The sequence below is a fragment of the Elephas maximus genome, chromosome 15, assembly GCF_024166365.1.
Source record: "Elephas maximus indicus isolate mEleMax1 chromosome 15, mEleMax1 primary haplotype, whole genome shotgun sequence".
Lineage (NCBI taxonomy): Eukaryota > Metazoa > Chordata > Mammalia > Proboscidea > Elephantidae > Elephas > Elephas maximus.
In genome coordinates this window covers 29511982-29531718 of record NC_064833.1, presented here as the reverse complement: position 1 = coordinate 29531718, position 19737 = coordinate 29511982, and the positions used below count along the sequence as shown (strand labels likewise).

The following is a 19737-nucleotide window of genomic DNA, read 5'->3' as shown; positions in this document are numbered from 1 at the left end:
CGTAAATAAATCAGTTGGATTCCTCTACATCAACCAAATCAATACCATTTGCTATAGCCCCTAAGAAAATAGGGTACTTAGGAATAAATCTAACCAGAGACGTAAAAGATCTATACAAAGAAAACTAGTAGACAATACTGCAAGAAACCAAAAGAGATTTTCATAAGTGGGAAAATATACCTTGCTCATGGATAGGAAGACTCAACATTGTAAAAATGTCTATTCTGCCCAAAGCAACCTATAGATACAGCGCATTCACAATCCAAATACCAGTGACATTTTTTAATGAGATGGAGAAACAAATCACCAACTTCATATGGAAGGGAAAGAGACCCTGGAAAAGTAAGCATTACTGAAAAAGAAGAACAAAGTGGGAGGCCTCACACTACCTGACTTTAGAACACATTGTACTGCAATGGTAGTCAAAACAGCCTGGTACTGGTACAACAGACACATAGACCAATGGAACAGAATTGAGAATACAGAGATAAATCAATCCACATATGAGCAACTGATATTTGACAAAGGCCCAAATTCTGTTAAATGGGGGAAAAGACAGTCTTTTTAACAAATGGCGCTGGCATAACTGGATATCCAACTACAAAAATATGAAACAAGACCCATACCTCACACCATGCACAAAAACCAACTCAAAATGGATCAAAGGCCTAAATATAAAATCTAAAATGATAAAGATCATGGAAGAAAAAATAGGGCCATGGTGGGAGCCCTAATACATGGCATAAACAGTACACAAAACATTACTAGAACTGCAAAAACAGCAAAAGAAAAATTAGATAACTGGGAGCTCCTAAAAGCGAAACACCTATGCTGATCCAAAGACTTCACCAAAAGAGTAAAAAGATTACCTACAGATTGAGAAAAAGTTTTTAGCTATAACATCTCCAATCAGCAGCTGATCTCTAAAATCTACCTGTTACTGCAAAAACTCAACAACAAAAAGGCAACCCAATTAAAAAATGGGCAAAGGAGATGAACAAGCACTTCACTAAAGAAGACATTCAGATAGCTAACAGATACACGAGGAAATCTTCATGTGCGTTAGCTGTTAGAGAAATGCAAATCAAAACTACAATGAGCTTCCATCTCACTCCATCAAGGCTGGCATTAATCAAAAAAACACAGAATAATAAATGTTGGAGAGGTTGTAGAGAGACCAGAACATGTATACACTGCTGGTGGGAATGTAAAATGGTACAACCAATTTGAAAATCGATTTGGCGCTTCCTTAAAAATTTAAATAATAGAACTGCCATATGATCCAGCAATCCCACACCTTAGAATATATCCTAGAGAAGTAAGAGACATCGTAGGAAAGATATATGCACACCCATGTTCATTGCAGCACTGTTTATAATAGCAAAAAGATGGAAGCAACCAAGGTGACCATCAACGGATGAATGGATAAATAAATTATGGTACATTCACACAACATGTCTGTCAGTTCGTCTTACTGTGGGGGCTTGCGTGTTGCTGTGATGCTGGAAGTTATGCCACCGGTATTCAGATACCAGCAGGGTCACCCATGGAGGACAGGTTTCAGCTGAGCTTCAAGACTAAGACAGACTGGGAAGAAGAACCTGGCAGTCTGCTTCTGAAAAGCATTAGCCAGTGAAAACCTTCTGAATAGCAGCAGAACATTGTCTGATATAGTGCTGGAAGGTGAGCCCCCCAGGTTGGAAGGCACTCAAAAGATGACTGGGGAAGAGCTGCCTCCTCAAAGTAGAGTCGACCTTAACGACATGGATGGAGTAAAGCTTTCGGGACCTTCATTTGCTGATGTGGCACGACTCAAAATGAGAAGAAACAGCTCCAAACATCCATTAATAATCGGAACCTGGAATGTACGAAGTATGAATCTAGGAAAAATGGAAATTGTCAAAAATGAGATGGAACACATAAACATTGATACCCTAGGCTTTAGTGAGCTGAAATGGGCTGGTATTGGCCATTTTGAATCAGACAATCATATAGTCTACTATGCTGGCAATGACAACTTGAAGAGGAATGGTGTTGCATTCATCGTCAAAAAGAACGTTTCAAGATGCATACTGAAGTACAATACTGTCAGTGATAGGATAATATGCATACGCCTACAAGGACCAGTTAAAACGACTATTAATCAAATTTACGCACCAACCACTAGGGCCAAAGATGAAGAAATAGAAGATTTTTATCAGCTGCTGCAGTCTGAAATTGATCGAATAGGAAATCAAGATTCATTGATAATTACTGGTGATTGGAATGCAAAAGTTGGAAATAAAGAAGAAGGATCAGTTGTTGGAAAATATGGCCTTGGTGATAGAAACAATGCCGGAGATCGAATGATAGAATTTTGCAAGACCAACGACTTCTTTATTGCAAATACCTTCTTTCATCAACATAAACGGCGACTATACACATGGACCTAACCAGATGAAACACACAGAAATCAAATTGCATATATCTGTGGAAAGAGACAATGGAAAAGCTCGTTATCATCAGTTAGGACAAGGCCAGGGGCCGACTGTGGAACAGACCATCAATTGCTCATATGCAAGTTCAAGCTGAAACGGAAGAAAATCAAAGCAAGTCTATGAGATCCAAAGTATGACCTTGAGTACATCCCACCTGAATTTAGAGACCATCTGAAGAACAGATTTGACGCATTGAACACTAGTGACCGAAGACCAGATGAGTTGTGGAATGACAGCAAGGACATCATCCATGAAGAAAGCAAGAGGTCACTGGAAAGACAGGAAAGAAAGAAAAGACCAAGGTGGATGTCAGAGGAGACTCTGAAACTTGCTCTGGAACACTGAGCAGCTAAAGCAAAAGGAAGAATTGATGAAGTAAAAGAACTGAACAGAAGATTTTAAAGGGACTCTCGAGAAGACAAAGTATTATAATGACATGTGCAAAGAGCTGGAGATGGAAAACCAAAAGGGAAGAACACGCTCAGCGTTTCTCAAGCTGAAAGAACTAAAGAAAAATTCAAGCCTCGAGTTGCAATAGTGAAGGATTCTATGGGGAAAATATTAAATGATGCAGGAAGCATCAAAGGAAGATGGAAGGAATACACAGAGTCATTAAACCAAAAAGAATTAGTCGACGTCCAACCATTTCAAGAGGATCAGGAACCAATCGTACTGAAGGAAGAAGTCCAAGCCGCTCTGAAGGCACTGGTGAAAAACAAGGCTCCAGGAATTGATGGAATATCAATTGAGATGTTTCAACAAACAGATGCATCACTGGAGGTGCTCACTCGTCTATGCCAAGAAATATAGAAGACAGCTTCCTGGCCAACTGACTGGAAGAGATCCATATTTATGCCTATTCCCAAGAAAGGTGATCCAATTGAATGTGGAAATTATAGAATAATATCATTAATATCAAACCCAAGCAAAATTTTGCTGAAGATCATTCAAAAACGGCTGCAGCAGTATATCGACAGGGAAGTGCCAGAAAATCAGGCCAGTTTCAGAAGAGGACGTGGAACCAGGATTTCATTGCTAAGGTCAGCTGGATCCTGGCTGAAAGCAGAGAATACCAGAAAGATGTTTACCTGTGTTTTATTGACTATGCAAAGGCATTTGACTGTGTGGATCATAACAAACTATGGGTAGCATTGGGAAGAATGGGAATTCCAGAACATTTAATTGTGCTCATGGGAACCTTAACATAGATCAAGAGGCAGTTGTTCAGACAGAACAAGGGGATACTGTTTGGTTTAAAGGTGTGCATCAGGGTTGCATTCTTTCAGCATACCTGTTTAATCTGTATGCTGAACAAATAATAAGAGAAGCTGGACTATATGAAGAAGAATGGGGCATCAGGATTGGAGGAAGACTCATTAACAACCTGCATTATGCAGATGACACAACCTTGCTTGCTGAAAGTGAAGATGACTTGAATCACTTACTAATGAAGATCAAAGACCACAGCCTTCAATATGGACTGCACCTCAACATAAAGAAAACAAAAATCCTCACAACTGGAGCAGCGAGCAGCATCATGATACTCGGAGAAAAGTTTGAAGTTGTCAAGGGTTTCGTTTTACTTGGATCCACAATCCACAGCCATGGAAGCAGCAGTCAAGAAATCAAAAGAAGCATTACATTGGGTAAATCTGCTGCAAAGGACCTCTTCAAAATCTTGAAGAGCAAAGATGTCACCCTTAAGACTAAGGTGCGCCTGACCCACGCTATGGTATTTTCAATCACATGATATGCATGTGAAAGCTGGACAATGAATAAGGAAGACTGAAGAAGAGTTGACACCTTTGAATTGTGGTGTTGGCAAAGAATATTGAATACACCATGGACTTCCAAAAGAAAGAACAAGTCTGTCTTGGAAGAAGTGCGTCCAGAATGCTCTTTAGAGGCAAGGATGGCGAGACTGCATCTTACATACTTTGGACATGTTGTCAGGAGGTATCAGTCCCTGGGGAAGGATATCATGCTTGGCAGAGTACAGGGTCAGCAGAAAAGAGGAAGACCCTCAACAAGGTGGATTGGCACAGTGGCTGCAACAATGAGCTCAAGTGTAAGAACAATTTTGAGGATGGCTGAGGACCAAGCAGTGTTTCATTCTGTTGTGCATAGGGTTGCTATGAGTTGGAACCAATTCGAAGGCACCTGACAACAACAACAACATATTCACAACATGGAATACTAAGCATCTATAAAGACCAACAATTAATCTGTGAAACATTTCATAACATGGAGGAAACTGGAAGTCATTATGCTGAGTGAAATTAGTCAGTTGCAATAGGACAAATACTGTATGAGACCACTATTATAAGAACTCAAGCAATAGTTTAAACAGAGAAGAAAATATTCTCTGATGATTACGAGAGGGGACAGAGAGATGGGGGGGGAATAACTAATTAGATAGTAGACAAGAACTAATTTAGGTGAAGGGAGGGACAACACACAATACAGGAGACGTCAGCACAACTGGACTCTACCAAAAACAAAGAAGTTTCCTGAATAAACCAAATGCTTCAAAGGCCAGAGTAGCAGGGGCGAGGGTTTGGGGACCATGGTTTCAGGGGACATGTAGGTCAACTGGCATAAAAACTGTTAAGAAAACATTTTGCATCTCATTTTGGAGAGTGGCATCTGGGGTCTTAAATGGTAGCAAGTGGCCATCTAAGATACAACAATTGATCTCAGCCTACATGGAGCAAAGGAGAATGATGAACACCAAAGACACAAGGTAAGTATGAGCCCAAGAGTCAGAATGGGCCACATAAATCAAAGACTACATCAGCCTGAGATCAGAAGAACTAGATGGTGCCAAGCTACAACCAATAACTGCCAGACTTTCTGTTAGCCCAAGACAGGAACCATCCTCAAAGCCAACTTTTCAGACAGGGATTGGACTGGACTACAAGACAGAACTGGTGAGAAGTGGGCTTCTTGGGTCAAGTAGACACATGAAACTATCTGGGCATCTCCTGTCTGGAGGGGAGACGTGAAGACCGAGGGGGACAGTAGCTGGCTGAATGGACACGGAAGGACAGGGTGGAGAGAAGCAATGTGCTGTTTCATTAGGGGGACAGCAACTAGGAGTATACTGAAAAGCAAACATTCCCATTGAGTCAATTCTGACTCATGGCAACTCTATATAATAAAATAAAGATAGCAAGGTGTATATAAGGTTTTGTATGAGAGACTGACTTGATTTGTAAACTTTCACTTAAAGCACAATACAAAAAAAAAAAAAAGAACTGAAGCCACTCCCAAAGTCTACCTTTCAGCCAAAGATTAGACAGGTCTATAAAATAAACAGTAACACACATGAGGAATGTACTTTTTAGTTCTATCAAGTGTAGGAGACCAAATTGGCAACACCTGTCTTAGAACAAACACTAGAAGGCAGGAAGGGACAGGAAAACTGGATGAATGGACATGGGGACCTGGAGTGAAAAGAGAAAGAGTGCTGACACATTTGGAGGATTGAAAGCAATGCCACAAAACAGTTTGTGTATACATTTTTGAATGAGAAAAGAGAAGTCAGGTTTTGGAGTCAAGCAGTCATGAGTTCAAATTGCAGCTGTATCTAATTATTAGCTGGGTGATTGGAACTTCAGTTTCTTCATTTGTAAAACAAGGGTACAATAATAAATATCTTACAGGGTATGTTCTTGCTATTGTTAGGTGCTGTCAAGTTGGTTCCGACTCATAGCAACCCTCTGTACAACAGAAAGAAACACTGCCTGGTCCTGTGCTAGCCTCACAATTGTTGCTGTGCTTGAGTCCATTGTTGCAGCCACTGTGTCCATTCATCTCGTTGAGGGTCTTCCTCTCTTTCACTCACCCTCTACTTTACCAAGCATGATGTCCTTCTCCAGGGACTGATTCCTCCTGATAACATGTCCAAAGTATGTGAGACCTAGTCTCGACATCCTCGCTTCTAAGGAGCATTCTGGTTGTACGTCTTCCAAGAAAGATTTGTTCATTCTTTTGGCAGTTCATGGTATATTCAATATTCTTCGCCAGCACCTCAATTCAAAGGCATCAATTTTTCTTTGGTCTTCCTTATTCATTGTCCAGCATTCACATGTATATGAGTCGATTGAAAATACCATGGGTTGGGTCAGGCACACCTTAGTCCTCGAGGTAATATCTTTGCGTTTCAATACTTTAAAGAGATCTCTTGCAGCCGATGGCCCAATGCAATGCGTGTTTTGATTTCTTGACTGCTGTTTCCATGAGTGTTGACTGTGGATCCAAGTAAAATGAAATCCTTGACAACCTAAATCTTTTCTCTGTTTATCATGATGTTACTTATTGGTCCAGTTGTGAGGATTTTTGTTTTCTTTATGTTGAGGTGTAATCCATACTGCAGGTTGTAGTCTTTGATCTTTATCAGTAAGTGTTTCAAATCCTCTTCATTTTCAGCAAGGAAGGTTGTGTTATCTGCATAATGCAGGTTATTGATGAGTCTTCCTTCAGTTCTAATGCCCCATTCTTCTCCATATAGTCCAGCTTCTCAGCTTATTTGCTCAGCATACAGATTTAATAGGTATGGAAAATGGATATAACCTTGACACACACCTTTCCTGATTTAAACCATGCAGTATCCCCTTGTTGTGTTCAAACAACTGCCTCTTGATCCATGTACAGATCCTTCATGAGCACAATTAAGTGTTCCGGAACTTCCATTCTCTGCAATATTATCCATAATTTATTATGATCCACACAGTCAAACACCTTAGCATAGTTAATAAAACACAGGTAAACATCCTTCTGGTATTCTCTGCTTTCAGCCAGGATCCATATGATATCAGCAATGATATCCCTGGTTTAATGTCCTCTTCTAATTCCGGCTTAAATTTCTGGCAGTTCCCTGTCAACACATTGCTGTAGCTCCTTTTGAATGATCTTCAGCAAAATTGTGCTTGTGTGTGATATTAATGATATTGTTCAATAATTTCTGAATGCAGTTGGATCACCTTTCTTGGTAATAGTCATAAATATGGATCTCTTCGAGTTGGTTAGCCAGGTAGATGTCTTTGAAACTTCTTGGCATAAATGAGTGAATACTTCCAGTACTGCATCTGTTTGTTGAAACATCTCAGTTGGTATTCTGTCAATTCCTGGAGCCTTGTTCTTTGCCAGTGTCTTCAGCGCAGCTTAGACCTCTTCCTTCAGGACCATCAGTTCCTGAACATAGGCTACCTCCTGAAATGGCTGAACATCGAACAATTCTTTTTGTTATAGTCACTCTGTGTATTCCTTCTGTCTTCTCTTGATGCTTCCTGAGTCGCTTAATATTCTCCCCATAGAATCCTTTAGTATTGCAACTCAAGGCTTGAATTTTTTCTTCAGTTCTTTCAGCTTGAGAAATGCTGAGCGTGTTCTTCCTTTTTGGTTTTCTATCTCTAGCACTTTGCACATGTCATCATAATACTTTATTTTGTCTTCTTGAGTCGCCCTTTGTAATCTTCCGTTCAGCTCTTTTACTTCATTTTTTCCTTTTGCTTTAGCTACTTGACATTCAACAACAAGTTTCAAGTCTCTTCTGACATCCATTTAGGTCTTTCTCTTCTGTTTTTTTAACGATCTCTTGCTTTCTTCATGTATGATGTCCTTGATGTCATTCCACAACTTGTCTGGAATTGGCTCTCGTCAATTGGTTCTAATTTTCTTCAGTTTCACCTTGAACTTGCATATGAGTAACTGATGATGTGATCCACTGTTGGCCCCTGGCCATGTTCTGACTAATGATATTGAGCTTTCTCATCATCTCTTCCCACAGATATAGTCTATTTGATTCCTGTGTGTTCCATCTGGCAAAGTCCATGTATATAGTTGCCGTTTATGTTGGTGAAAAAAGGTATTTGTGATGAAGTCAATGGTCTTGCAAAATTCAGTCATGCGATCTCCAGTATTGTTTCTATCACCAGGGCTATATTTTCCAACTGCTGAGCCTTCTTCTGTGATTGCATGTTCTATCAATTTCAGAGTGAAGAAGCTGGTAAAAATTTTCAATTTCTTCATCTTTGGCCCTTTGGTTGGTACATAAATTTGACTGGTCCTCCTTGTAGGTTTATGGATATTATACTATCCCTGACAACATTGTACTTCAGGATAGATCTTGAAATGTTCTTTCTGACAATGAATGCAATGCCATTCCTCTTCAAGTTGTCATCCCTAACATAGTAGACCATATGATTGTCCAATTCAAAATGACCAATACCTGTCCATTTCAGCTTACTAATGCCTAGATTATTGATCTTTATGTGTTCCATTTGATTTTGGATGTTTTCTAATATGCCTAGATTCATACTTCGTACATTCCAGGTTCTGTTTATTAATGGATATTTATAACAGTTTTTTCTCATTTTATGTCGTGCCACATCAGCAAATGAAAGTTCCAAAAGCTTGACTCTATCTACATCATTAAGGTTGACTCTATTTTGAGGCCTGGTGGCCCAGTGGTTAAAAGCTCAGCTGCTAACCAAAAGGTTGGCAGTTCAAATCCCCAGCCACTCCTTGGAAACACTATGGGGCAGTTCTACTCTATCCTATAGGGTCACTTTGAGTTGGAATCAACTCGGCAGCAATGGGTTCTACTTTGAGGAGGCAGTTCTGCCCCAGTCGTATTTTTAGTGCCTTCCAACCTGAGTGGCTCCTCTTGCAGTACTATATCAGACAATGTTCTGCTGATATTCATAAGGCTTTCACTGGCTAATTCTTTTCAGAAGTAGACCGCCAGGTCCTTCTTCTTAGTCTTAGTCTGGAAGTTCAGCTGAAACCTGTCTACTATGGGTGATCCTGCTTGTCTTTGAATACCAGTGGCACAGCTTCTAGCATCACAGCAACACACAAGCCCCCACAGTACAGCAAAGTGACAGACATGTGGGGGATAGGGTATATTGTATAAGTACTATTAGTTTTTTAATATCTCCTTTACCTTATACACTGTGCTATATATCTATTATTTATAGGCTATATGCATAAGTATTAGATTATAAATGAACCAGATATATAGCACAGTGTATAGGGTAAAGGTGATATTAAAAATAGAATCACTTAGCAAACTGACTACCATTTGGTACTCTATAAAATATATATTTTTTTATAATTAAGACTGAGAGGTTTAATTGATTTTAATAGTCACTTATTGGACTAGGGTTGGAGCTTGACTAGATCCCAGGTCTTTTGAGTATCACTCTGGTGTGTTTCTTCAAAATATCTGTATTAAATTTGGTGGGGTAATTAAACAAAGTTCTCCAATATTTCAGAAAATTACGTGTGTATTCATGTTGCAATAATATTATTTTTAACTGTAAGTATAGTAAAATAAAATTTCATGTCATCTTAAAAGATTTATGGGGACAGAATTTTTACAGATTTATATTTTAAGAACACTTTTTTCCTTCATAGGGATGTTCTTTAGAGTACCACCTGTCTCTATGCAAAAAAATATAAAGAAGTAAAGAATAAGTTTGAAACTTAAGTAATGTCATGAAGATTGGAAATGTGTGTTGTGTGTAAATATAACCATTATCAATAATTACAAATTATAATTTAATATACCATAGATACTTTGTAAAAATAAGTAGCTGTGAATTGTAATTTGTCTTTTAGCATTTTGATAGAATTTCTTCTATTCTTTGTTTGTAAAATGCTATAACCCAGAACCCAGTGTCATCGAGTTGATTCCGACTCACAGCGACCCTATAGGACAGAGTAGAACTGCCCCATAGAGCTTCCAAGGAGCACCTGGTGGATTTGAACTGCCAACCCTTTGGTTAGCAGCTGTAGCACTTAACCACTATAGTCAGAGGAATAATAATAATTTCAGGTTATTTTTAATACTATTTGATAGTTAAGCAAATTAACTGCTGCCAAGTATACTACATACATCCTGTAAGTCGTTGGAACTTTAATTTTGAAATAATAAATTCTACATTTAAGATGGAGCTAAAACTTATGTTCAAGTTCTGGTAACTTCTAAAAATTCAAATAAAATGTTTATAGCACATCGCTTGAGGGTTTCACAGGCTCTATGTCCTTTGGAGCGCACCATTATGAGATAAATTTGATTTACAGTTTACAGGAGAGGAAACTCAAGTAATCTGAATTTGAGCCACTTACCCAGGATCAGAGAATTAGTAAGTAGAAAAATTTAAAGTCATGTCTTTAAAATCCTAACCCATGATTTTCCAATTGTAACATGATAAGAAATTAAAACTCCACAAAAAGTCTTGATAAAGTTGATACGTTATTCAACTAGTCACTTCAAAATAATGAAAAATTATTAATAGCAATGTACAAATAGAAAACCTAGCTACTACCATTCTATGTTTTAATTCATCAGGCCTTCATCTTCATATTATTAGTTATTTATAAAATTTAAATTTGACAAAGTAAACAATGGAATAAATGATTGAAAACATTACCTAAAATCTGATCCAATTCTCTTCCCATTTTCTGGTTCACCTGGATCTGGGCATAAATTGGAAGCTGTTTTAATACCTCCTTCATTTACTGTAACAATAGGAGGGAAAGAAAAAAAAACACAATTAGAAAATCAAGTTTTATATTAATTAAAAAATTTACATTATATGTATTCATATATTTTCTTACAGTCACTATAGTTCACGTATAAAAAGATAAACTGTAATTTTATAACCCAATAACTAAGACAAAACTTTTTTTTTCTATTTGTGGACCCATAAGGAAATAAATTTTAAATTTAAGGTTGATATCCAATGACCTGTACTATTCTGAATATGACACATTAACATTTTACATTTCATCTTTAATTACTATCAAATTGCAAAATCTCTTGAAAGGGCACTCCCAGGTTATCAGTGCCATAGTTTCTATTAGCCATCAGCTATAGTCACTACCTGTTATGCCTGTATCATATGAGTTATTGTCATTTTTAAAGTTGCAATAAAAAAATAAAACCTCTGGAAAAAGTTTAAAGTTATTAGCAATTTTGTGTCTGCCGATGGTAAAGTAAAACAAAGGTGCAAATTACCATCGGTGCATGTCACTGAATTATAATATAATGCTGAGAAACAAGCACCCTAGCAATTCCCATGACTGTGTTTTACTTTGCCATTGTACACATTTTTCAGCAGTTCCTTCAGAGTACCCAGTTAACGAAAGATTTATTAATTTTATCAGTGAATGTGATCACACTGGATAAATGAATTCCCAAGATAGAGTTTTTAATATGAAGATTAACAAACCACATAGTTCTGAAATATCTTAGTGATGTTGTTTTGTAAATCCAATCTTATTGTGAACTGAAGAATAACTTCTATATTTGCTCTTTTGAAGAATGTAACAGTGCCTGAATAGAGGCTCCAGAGAGGAAATAACCTAAATCTTGCAGTGGTTCTCATCTCACACTATGCATTCAAATCATCTGTGATGCTTTAAGGAATAAAGATGCTTAGTTCCACCCCTACATAGTCTAAAGCAACTAGCCTAGACAGGGTCCAGGGCATCGTTGTGTGTGTGTGTATTTCTCTTCAAGGTGATTTTAACGTAAAGTCAATGTTGAGAGCCGCTAGATTTCAGCATCAGTTAGTTTACATGGGTCAGTGAGTTCAAACTGATTCATTTGAATAGAAACATAGCTATTAGATAATGGTCTAATAGCAATGGCCTGGCTAAAGTTGCCATTTTTTCAATTAGATATAAAATTTCGCCTCTATCATTCTTTAAAATTACTTTTATAAATATCACCAATGATATCCTTGTTGTCAACTTTACCACAAACTCTTCAATCCGTCTAAACAAGTGATATTTTTGCTTTTCTAGGTCCATTGATTTGCTATTTAATTCCTCTCTAACTTTCTGCTTTGTGGATATTCTTTTGTTTTGGCAATTCCACATATACTGGACAAATTTAACGGCACTGACTGCAGCTCTTCACATTTTATGTTTTCCTTTTGGCTTGAAAACTATGTCTTCGCTAATGACTTCCAGTCTATGATTTGGTCATGTCTGCCAAGCTTCTTTCTGCTATTTCAATAGTCCATTATAATGCCACCAAAATTCCTATTATCACCTGCTGTGGGTGTTCAAGTTCAACCTAATCACTGTGATGCTTTTGTGACTACATTATCATTCACCTCCAATCTATCCTGAATACTAGAGGAAGACTAAACTTTCTAATATACAATTTTTATTGCTATTAATGCCTCCTATGATTCTAAATTTGTTAGTATATCAAATGAATTTTCCACTAGTCAACAAGATGCATCCATCACTTAATACCAACTGACTCTCCACTGTTCAGCTTATTGCTTAGCCATGCTTATTTCATTCATTTATGTTTTCTCCATGTTTCTGTTTCCCTTTCACCTGTCCAAATCCTAACCTTGACTTGACTCAGGTCAAGTCCATTTCTTCGAAGAGGTAACCTGCAATTTTTGCAGAATATTCTAACTCCTCTTTTATTACATAACTCGGAGTATTTTCTTTGGAAATTTTATATTTAAACTTTAAATTGTTTTTTATTACATTATAATTAATAGTTTCATATACCTTAGTCTTTTATACAAAGAGATTATAAACTTGATAAAGAGGGAAAAACTTGTATTTATTTTAATGTACACACAATGCTTAGACAGGGGTTAATAACTTAATAAAGATGTGCTAGTCGTTTAACTGATAGTACTATCTTAGATATTGTCATTAATGGATTGAGCATTTTCTAAGGGAAGTACATTTTCCTATCTTTTAAAGGCTTTTGAAGATATTGTATTATATCTTATTAAAATCTAACTTTTTTAACATGAAGTAGAGAAAAGGAAAAGAGCTGGCATGAAGGAGGTTTAACTATTTTATTCTATTACAATATATAACACAAATTATAGGTTAGTATATAAATTATAGGTGTGTGAGTACCTTAGAAAATAAAAGTAATAACAATTCATTTTTTTTTTTCCATTTCGTCATCATTATCTTCTCAAAAATTGAGACTTGGTTAAATTTCCTATATGAATGATAACAATAGCTAACACAGTACTAACCCTGTGGCAAGCACTATTTTATATCATTTATAAATATCAAATAATTTAATCCTCACAACAGTACTAAAGTTAACTACTATTATTATACACCCAGAGGTGAGGAAATAGACTCAAAAAGAGGGTAAAGAAATCTACCCAATATCATATTGCTAGTTAGTACCAGAGTCTGGTTTTAAACCCAAGCAGTTTGATTCAGTAGACTATAGTATTAACCCGAGTCCTACATTCTCTCCAGAAAGCTAAACAAGGCAGAGAAGTAGTCATTAATTAAAATTCAAAATACTTTTCCAAACTACCTAACTTAAAATGCAAAACACATTTATTTATAATTCTCACCATTTTCACCTATTTAATCCCAGATTCTATGGTTTTAATCATCAAGATTATTTTAGTCTGTTTGGAAATGTGAGATGAACCAGTGTTTCTGGATATCTGCACTCAAAGAAAGACTTCCCAATTTAAAATGTAAGGATAATGGCACAGTCTGCATAACACATGTATTTAATATTTTTTAGTTAAAAATATTTAAAATAAAAAAAAATTAGGGTCAAAGTATATAATCCCTTGCATCAGATATTTAGATATTTCAGGATTATTCATACCTAAGTGATGTCAAACATTCAAGTAAATTTGTATTTATTCAATCAACTATTCTCACTGCACAATGCCAAACAACTTATCACTTCTGTTTCTTTTAATTTGAACAATAGCTTGCAGAGTGGTAAAAATATAAGTGTTCCTTAAAAATTTAAGTGCGTGGAGCATGGTGCTGTCTCTTAAAAAAGAGCATCATATAAGGGGAATACTCTTTTTGTTATGATCTTTAAGGGTATTATTATTATATTATTTTTACTAATGAAACATGAGTCCTTTTTTTCCACATAATTACTTAGGAGAATAAAGAAGAGGTATACAGAACTACACAATTTTTAAATGAATTGCTTATTTCTTGTAACATCAGAGTATCTTTGTTACATGTGTTTATAAGACATGCTTTAGGAATCTTAATTACTTTAAACATTATTGTATTATCTAGCTTTTAAAAATGCTTTAAAATAAAACTCAAAGTGTAATATTGTTATTATAAGTATGTTTTCTTAAGACTTCTGATTTTACATAGTTAATAACCTACTCTTTAAAAAAATAAAATTAATGGATTCTGACTAAAAGGGATCCCCACATTAACTTATACAACTGGTTGCTTTGCCATATTTGTTAAAAAAAAAAAAAGGCTTTTATATTAGATTTCTCACTTTTATTATTTCTTATGAAACGTGCTTTTCCATCTTGTTTTAACCTCAAACATTATGTGTTGATAATGTTGTTTTATACTAACACAGTTTATGTTTTACAAAGAGTTGCCTCTTAACTCATTTAGCTTCCCAGTATAATGACAAATCCTTGAGGGCTAGGACTATATTTTATTCATTTGTCTATCTTCTCAGCTTAACGTGGTGCTGCCATGAAGAAGTAGCTCAAATAAAGTTGTGGAATGAATGGGTAATGTGAATGAATGAAACTATGGGTTTGAAGAAGAGGAAAGGAAGGAAAAAAAAACATTTTGGGAACTCACAGTTTCTTTGTAATTCCACTTCAACATTCTAGAACTAACTAGAAAATTGGTAAGGCTAGTAGTTCATTCCCTCCACCATTTAAAATCCTAAATACTTGTTATTATTTTTTAAATAAAAAAAAATACTTGTTTTTCTCTTTAATGAGAAACCTACTCTTTCTAATAAAGAACAACAGGAGCAGATAGGAGTTATTTAAGTTCCTAGTAGTAAAGTAAAAAAAAAAAAAAATCTAAATTAGCTATTTAAACAATCAAACTCTCCCCATAAAGACTACTGCAGGTTCCTGAATCTCTTAATTCATTTTTTAGTTAAACTTTAAAGGTGCCAGCATAAGAAACATGTTTTGGGCAGTGTGTATATTTCACCTCCTCCACAATTCTGCTTACTTCTGGCAGTGGCAGTGATAGAACTTGTTGTTTTTCAGGAGCATGTGCTTTGATTTTTTTTTTTTTTCTTTTGAAAGGGGAATGTCAGCTAAACATAGCCTCTTTTAATTGTTTGTCCTGCGCTAAATAGATGATATCAAAAAAAAAAAAAAAATTTTTTTTTTAATCAAAAGAGATGAAGACTTGAGTGATTAATAGATATGTAATAATAATACCAAATTAAAACAATATAGCCTTTTGTTATCTTTTACATAAAATACAATGGATTACTGCAAAAATTATTTTAAAATTATGAGGCAAATTACTAATACTGCTGTCTCATAATTAACATTTTAGCCTCATATTAACATTCCCCTAGCACTCTTAAAACAAATGTTCTTTAAATTGTATATATATATATATATATATACATATTTGCATACATACATATATATATATATATTTTTTTTTTTAATCAGGCTTCTTTTTTTGCCAGGTACTGTGATATCTAAGTTCCCTCTCATAACCCATGTGCAAGAACAATGAAAATAATGCAATAGTATAGTTACATACATCTTATAATTATTCAGATAAATCTTGTATTTCTTAGTATAAAGTCTGAATTTCTCAGAATATTTTGCAAGTCTGAAGCATGCAACATATAAAATGACATTTGTGTAATCAAAATGAGAAAATATATATAAGGGCCAGATATTCAGTCTCATACATAAGCCTGTAAACATTTAACTTTGGATATTGTTATTTTATGTATGCATGATGGAGTTGAATCATTCTGGAAAATTTTTTCCTATTTCTATTTTCTATTATGGGAAATATGTCTTTCTCTTCAAGATGTATCAAATAATATCACATATGAGTCAAATATTGTAACATTATTATTTTCCTTAAAAAAGTTGACAATATCAGTCTTGCAAATATGTTTTAATCCCAAAATAATATATCAAGAAATAATTATACAGCTAAATATTTGAAAGTTAACTGTTCGGTACTTTCAAAACAGTTAAACCAATTTGACCAATGATTTCCTTTTGGTATCTGCCACTATTGTTTTAGTATTCTCAAATCTAAGTAACAAGATCACTTTTTAAAATTTTGGCATCTTAAAGAATTTGATAACATACATGCACCAAGTTTGTTTCTTTATAATTGAAGTTACTGCTTAATTTGTTCATTTACTGTTTTATGTACAAGTGGATAAACATATAGGTAAGATCCTCTTTCTGATATAACTAATAAATGATTGTTATTTTAAAGAAATAGCTATAAACTTATTTCTTCACATGATTTTGAATTAAAGAAATATAACAATGCTGAAAAACAGTCTTCCTGAAAAATTATTGATATAAAAATATATATGTAATTTATAGGAATGACTGTCTTATTTTCTAAGTGTCATTTTAAAAATCAGGTATTGTGCCATAAATGTCTTCTTTCAAAGTATTTAATATTCACGTTAGGAAGAGTGAGGTAGGAAATTTCTTCAAACTGCTGTTTACTTATACCACTCACTCAAAAAAAAAAAAAATGCATGATTCTTCTAAAAATGAAGCTATGTTTGTTCATAGTAACATAGATTAATGGTCTAATTAGGGAGTTCTTAGTCTCTGATTCATAGATGGATTTCACATTATCTGCAAACCCCTGAATTTTAAGCACAACTGAATTTGGGCAGTACAAAAATATGTATATTTACGGACATCATTTCGTGAGATTTTGAAAAGTGAGTAAAAAAAAATTAATTCAATTACCAATGACTTTTGACTTAAAGATCTTGACTAAATTAGTTCAAATTAATAGTACTTTTTAAATTAAAAACATTATAAAATAAATTCCTACTTAGAAAAATTTTATTTATGATGAAATTTAGATACGTTTACCCATTTTTCCCCTCATATCCTAGAATCACAAACCTAGAGTAGCAACAACACGCCAGTGTTATTTTTAGATACTGAAAAATGGGATAAATTTTAGCAGAAACAATCTGAGGTTGGGAGTTTACCATACTAATCCATAAACTGGATACACATTTAAATACAATAAAATATTGAATAATCACCATGCATGTTATATATAGACATTAATGCAGTTAATCTGGTAAATACAAAAACATTTTGATAAAACACACACAAACAACACAGACAACACAAACTTCACTCTTGCACTAGAAGAAGTAACAAAAAGGGGTACACTCACAGATAGAAAACTTGTTGCTGTTGTCTTTCCCTGGAAACAATTTAAATCCTCTAGATTTAAAATCTATGGCCTTTTTCACTAGTTAAGAAAACAAACAAAAACATGTATCAGGAAATACAATTTTAAAATGATGATAAAGTTAACAAATTTTGTTAGCATGGAAGTATGCAAGTTAAAGAAATTACTTTCTTAACCCTGTCATAGGGTACTCATGATAATTAAAAAGAAAAAAAAAAAGAAGCAAAATAATCACTTAGTAGCAAAATACTAAGTAGTATAAAAAATCAGAATATTTTATAGAAAGAAACCTGCATATACATATATATTTTAATACTATGCAAGTTTTTGTATAAAAGCAAAATATTAACATTTTGTTTATCATAAACCACTTAAATTCATGAAAATTTAATGGACTAACCAACATTAGAAAAAGAAAAATGTTGGGACATTAAGAACAGTGGGAAGCATTTAATTGGCTTGGTTTTCAAAGTAAATAAATATATTTTTAGGTTATTTAGCCTAATTGTAATTTTAGGGTACATTTTAAAAAATGATCTAAATCAGAAAAACTTAAAATACCTTTTAAAATTTCCACCAGTAATCATTTCCTTTCATTAACAATATTCTTGACACTATTATTAATGTCAGTCAATATTGTACCAAATTTATGAAAGTGAGTCTATCTAAAATATCCTGTTAATATTTTTTCTCTTATGATATTAGCGTATTTCATTGTGCACTGATACAACTGGATAGTTAAAGAAAAAGATAAATATAAATTAATGAAGTAGTTTAGAAAACTTTTTTTTAAACTTGAAACTTAAGTTTCTTCAAGCAATCTGGATGGAGAAAAAAGATGTCATTCCATTTAAATATAAATTATTTGATTAACTACAGTTGGTATAGATTTTTTATGAGTCTAGTTCAGAAGACTACTTTATTTAAATCTTTAAATAATACCAAGTGAAATGAAGAAAATATATTTAATTGTAAAACCACTAATTAAAATGTTATTCAATCTGACCTAATGAGATATTTAAATTTTAATTATTTTCTCAAAAAAACCAGCCAGCATGAATCAAGAATGCAAGGGATATATTTAAATTCTTTAAGAGAATTATAATTCAAAATATTTCACATATTGCTTTTTACCAGATTTATAGTGAAGGATGACTGGTTGAAACTTATTATTCAATTAGGTTTTGTTCATGCTATGCATATGAAAAAAGCAAAACGGATATTTTTTCTTAGTTTAAAATGATCATTTCACTAATTCTGAATTGCCAGTGTAACCAATTATTTCAAATTATATATATATTATTGGTTTTGAAATATTTTTAAGGCGATTTTTTTCTCTTTTCGTTAGTGCCTCCGATAGTAAGAGGGTAGAGACAATGTGGTGGTTTATGGGATACACTGTTATGAACTATCTGTACATGCGATATTTGGAGAAAAAAAAAAGGAAACCATCGCTGGAATGGTGTTTGAAAGACCTTATTCTTGACAATCATTTGTGTGATTTTGACAAGAAGTTGTCTTTTTATTTCAGTCTCTTTTAAAATAAAGCTTGAACTAGATGATCACACAGTCTCTTTACAGTTCTGAGATTCTTTATCTGTGGCCACTTAGTTACAGTGAGAGAAGGGCTGCATCCCTCCAAAGTGATGCTTTTTGTTGAAATTCCACTTCCCCCCCCCATGGTAATCTAAAGTTTAATTCTACTGAAGTGCTCAAGTGTTCTAAATTTGCTTCCGCCACTTGTGAATTTTCCTGCTGTTTCAAAATTCTTTTTAACAAAATTTGCATTTTGTACTTTGTGGCGTCATTCCAGTCTCTCCAACCAAACATGAATTGTAAGTAGGGATTCTACCTCTAATTTCCTGTGCGTTTTAAAATTTGACTTTTTAAGTATTACAGATGAGTTTGAAGAATTCATGGTAGTTTTAAAATGAATTTGGACTTCTAATAGGATGAAGAAAAAGAAAAGATTGAAAACCTAAAGAAGAAAATTTCAGAGGAAAGAAGAAAATTCTACCAAGGAGTTCAACACTATCAATAATGTCATTAAGAA

The 19737-nt window shown here is 34.3% G+C and overlaps 1 protein-coding gene across 3 annotated transcripts in view; it reads right to left on the bottom strand.

Annotated features, from left to right (window-relative positions):
• CSMD3 (CUB and Sushi multiple domains 3) overlaps positions 1-19737 on the bottom strand; it is a 1374620-nt gene that overhangs the window by 784699 nt on the left and 570184 nt on the right. For 2 of the 3 annotated variants that reach the window (XM_049854130.1, XM_049854131.1), the window contains 2 exons: positions 17667-17744; positions 10919-11006 (listed from right to left, as the gene is read on the bottom strand). In XM_049854130.1, the coding sequence (XP_049710087.1) occupies positions 10919-11006; positions 17667-17744 (166 nt within the window). The remainder of the gene's footprint in view (positions 1-10918; positions 11007-17666; positions 17745-19737) is intronic. The other variant, XM_049854132.1, reaches the window with a different exon arrangement.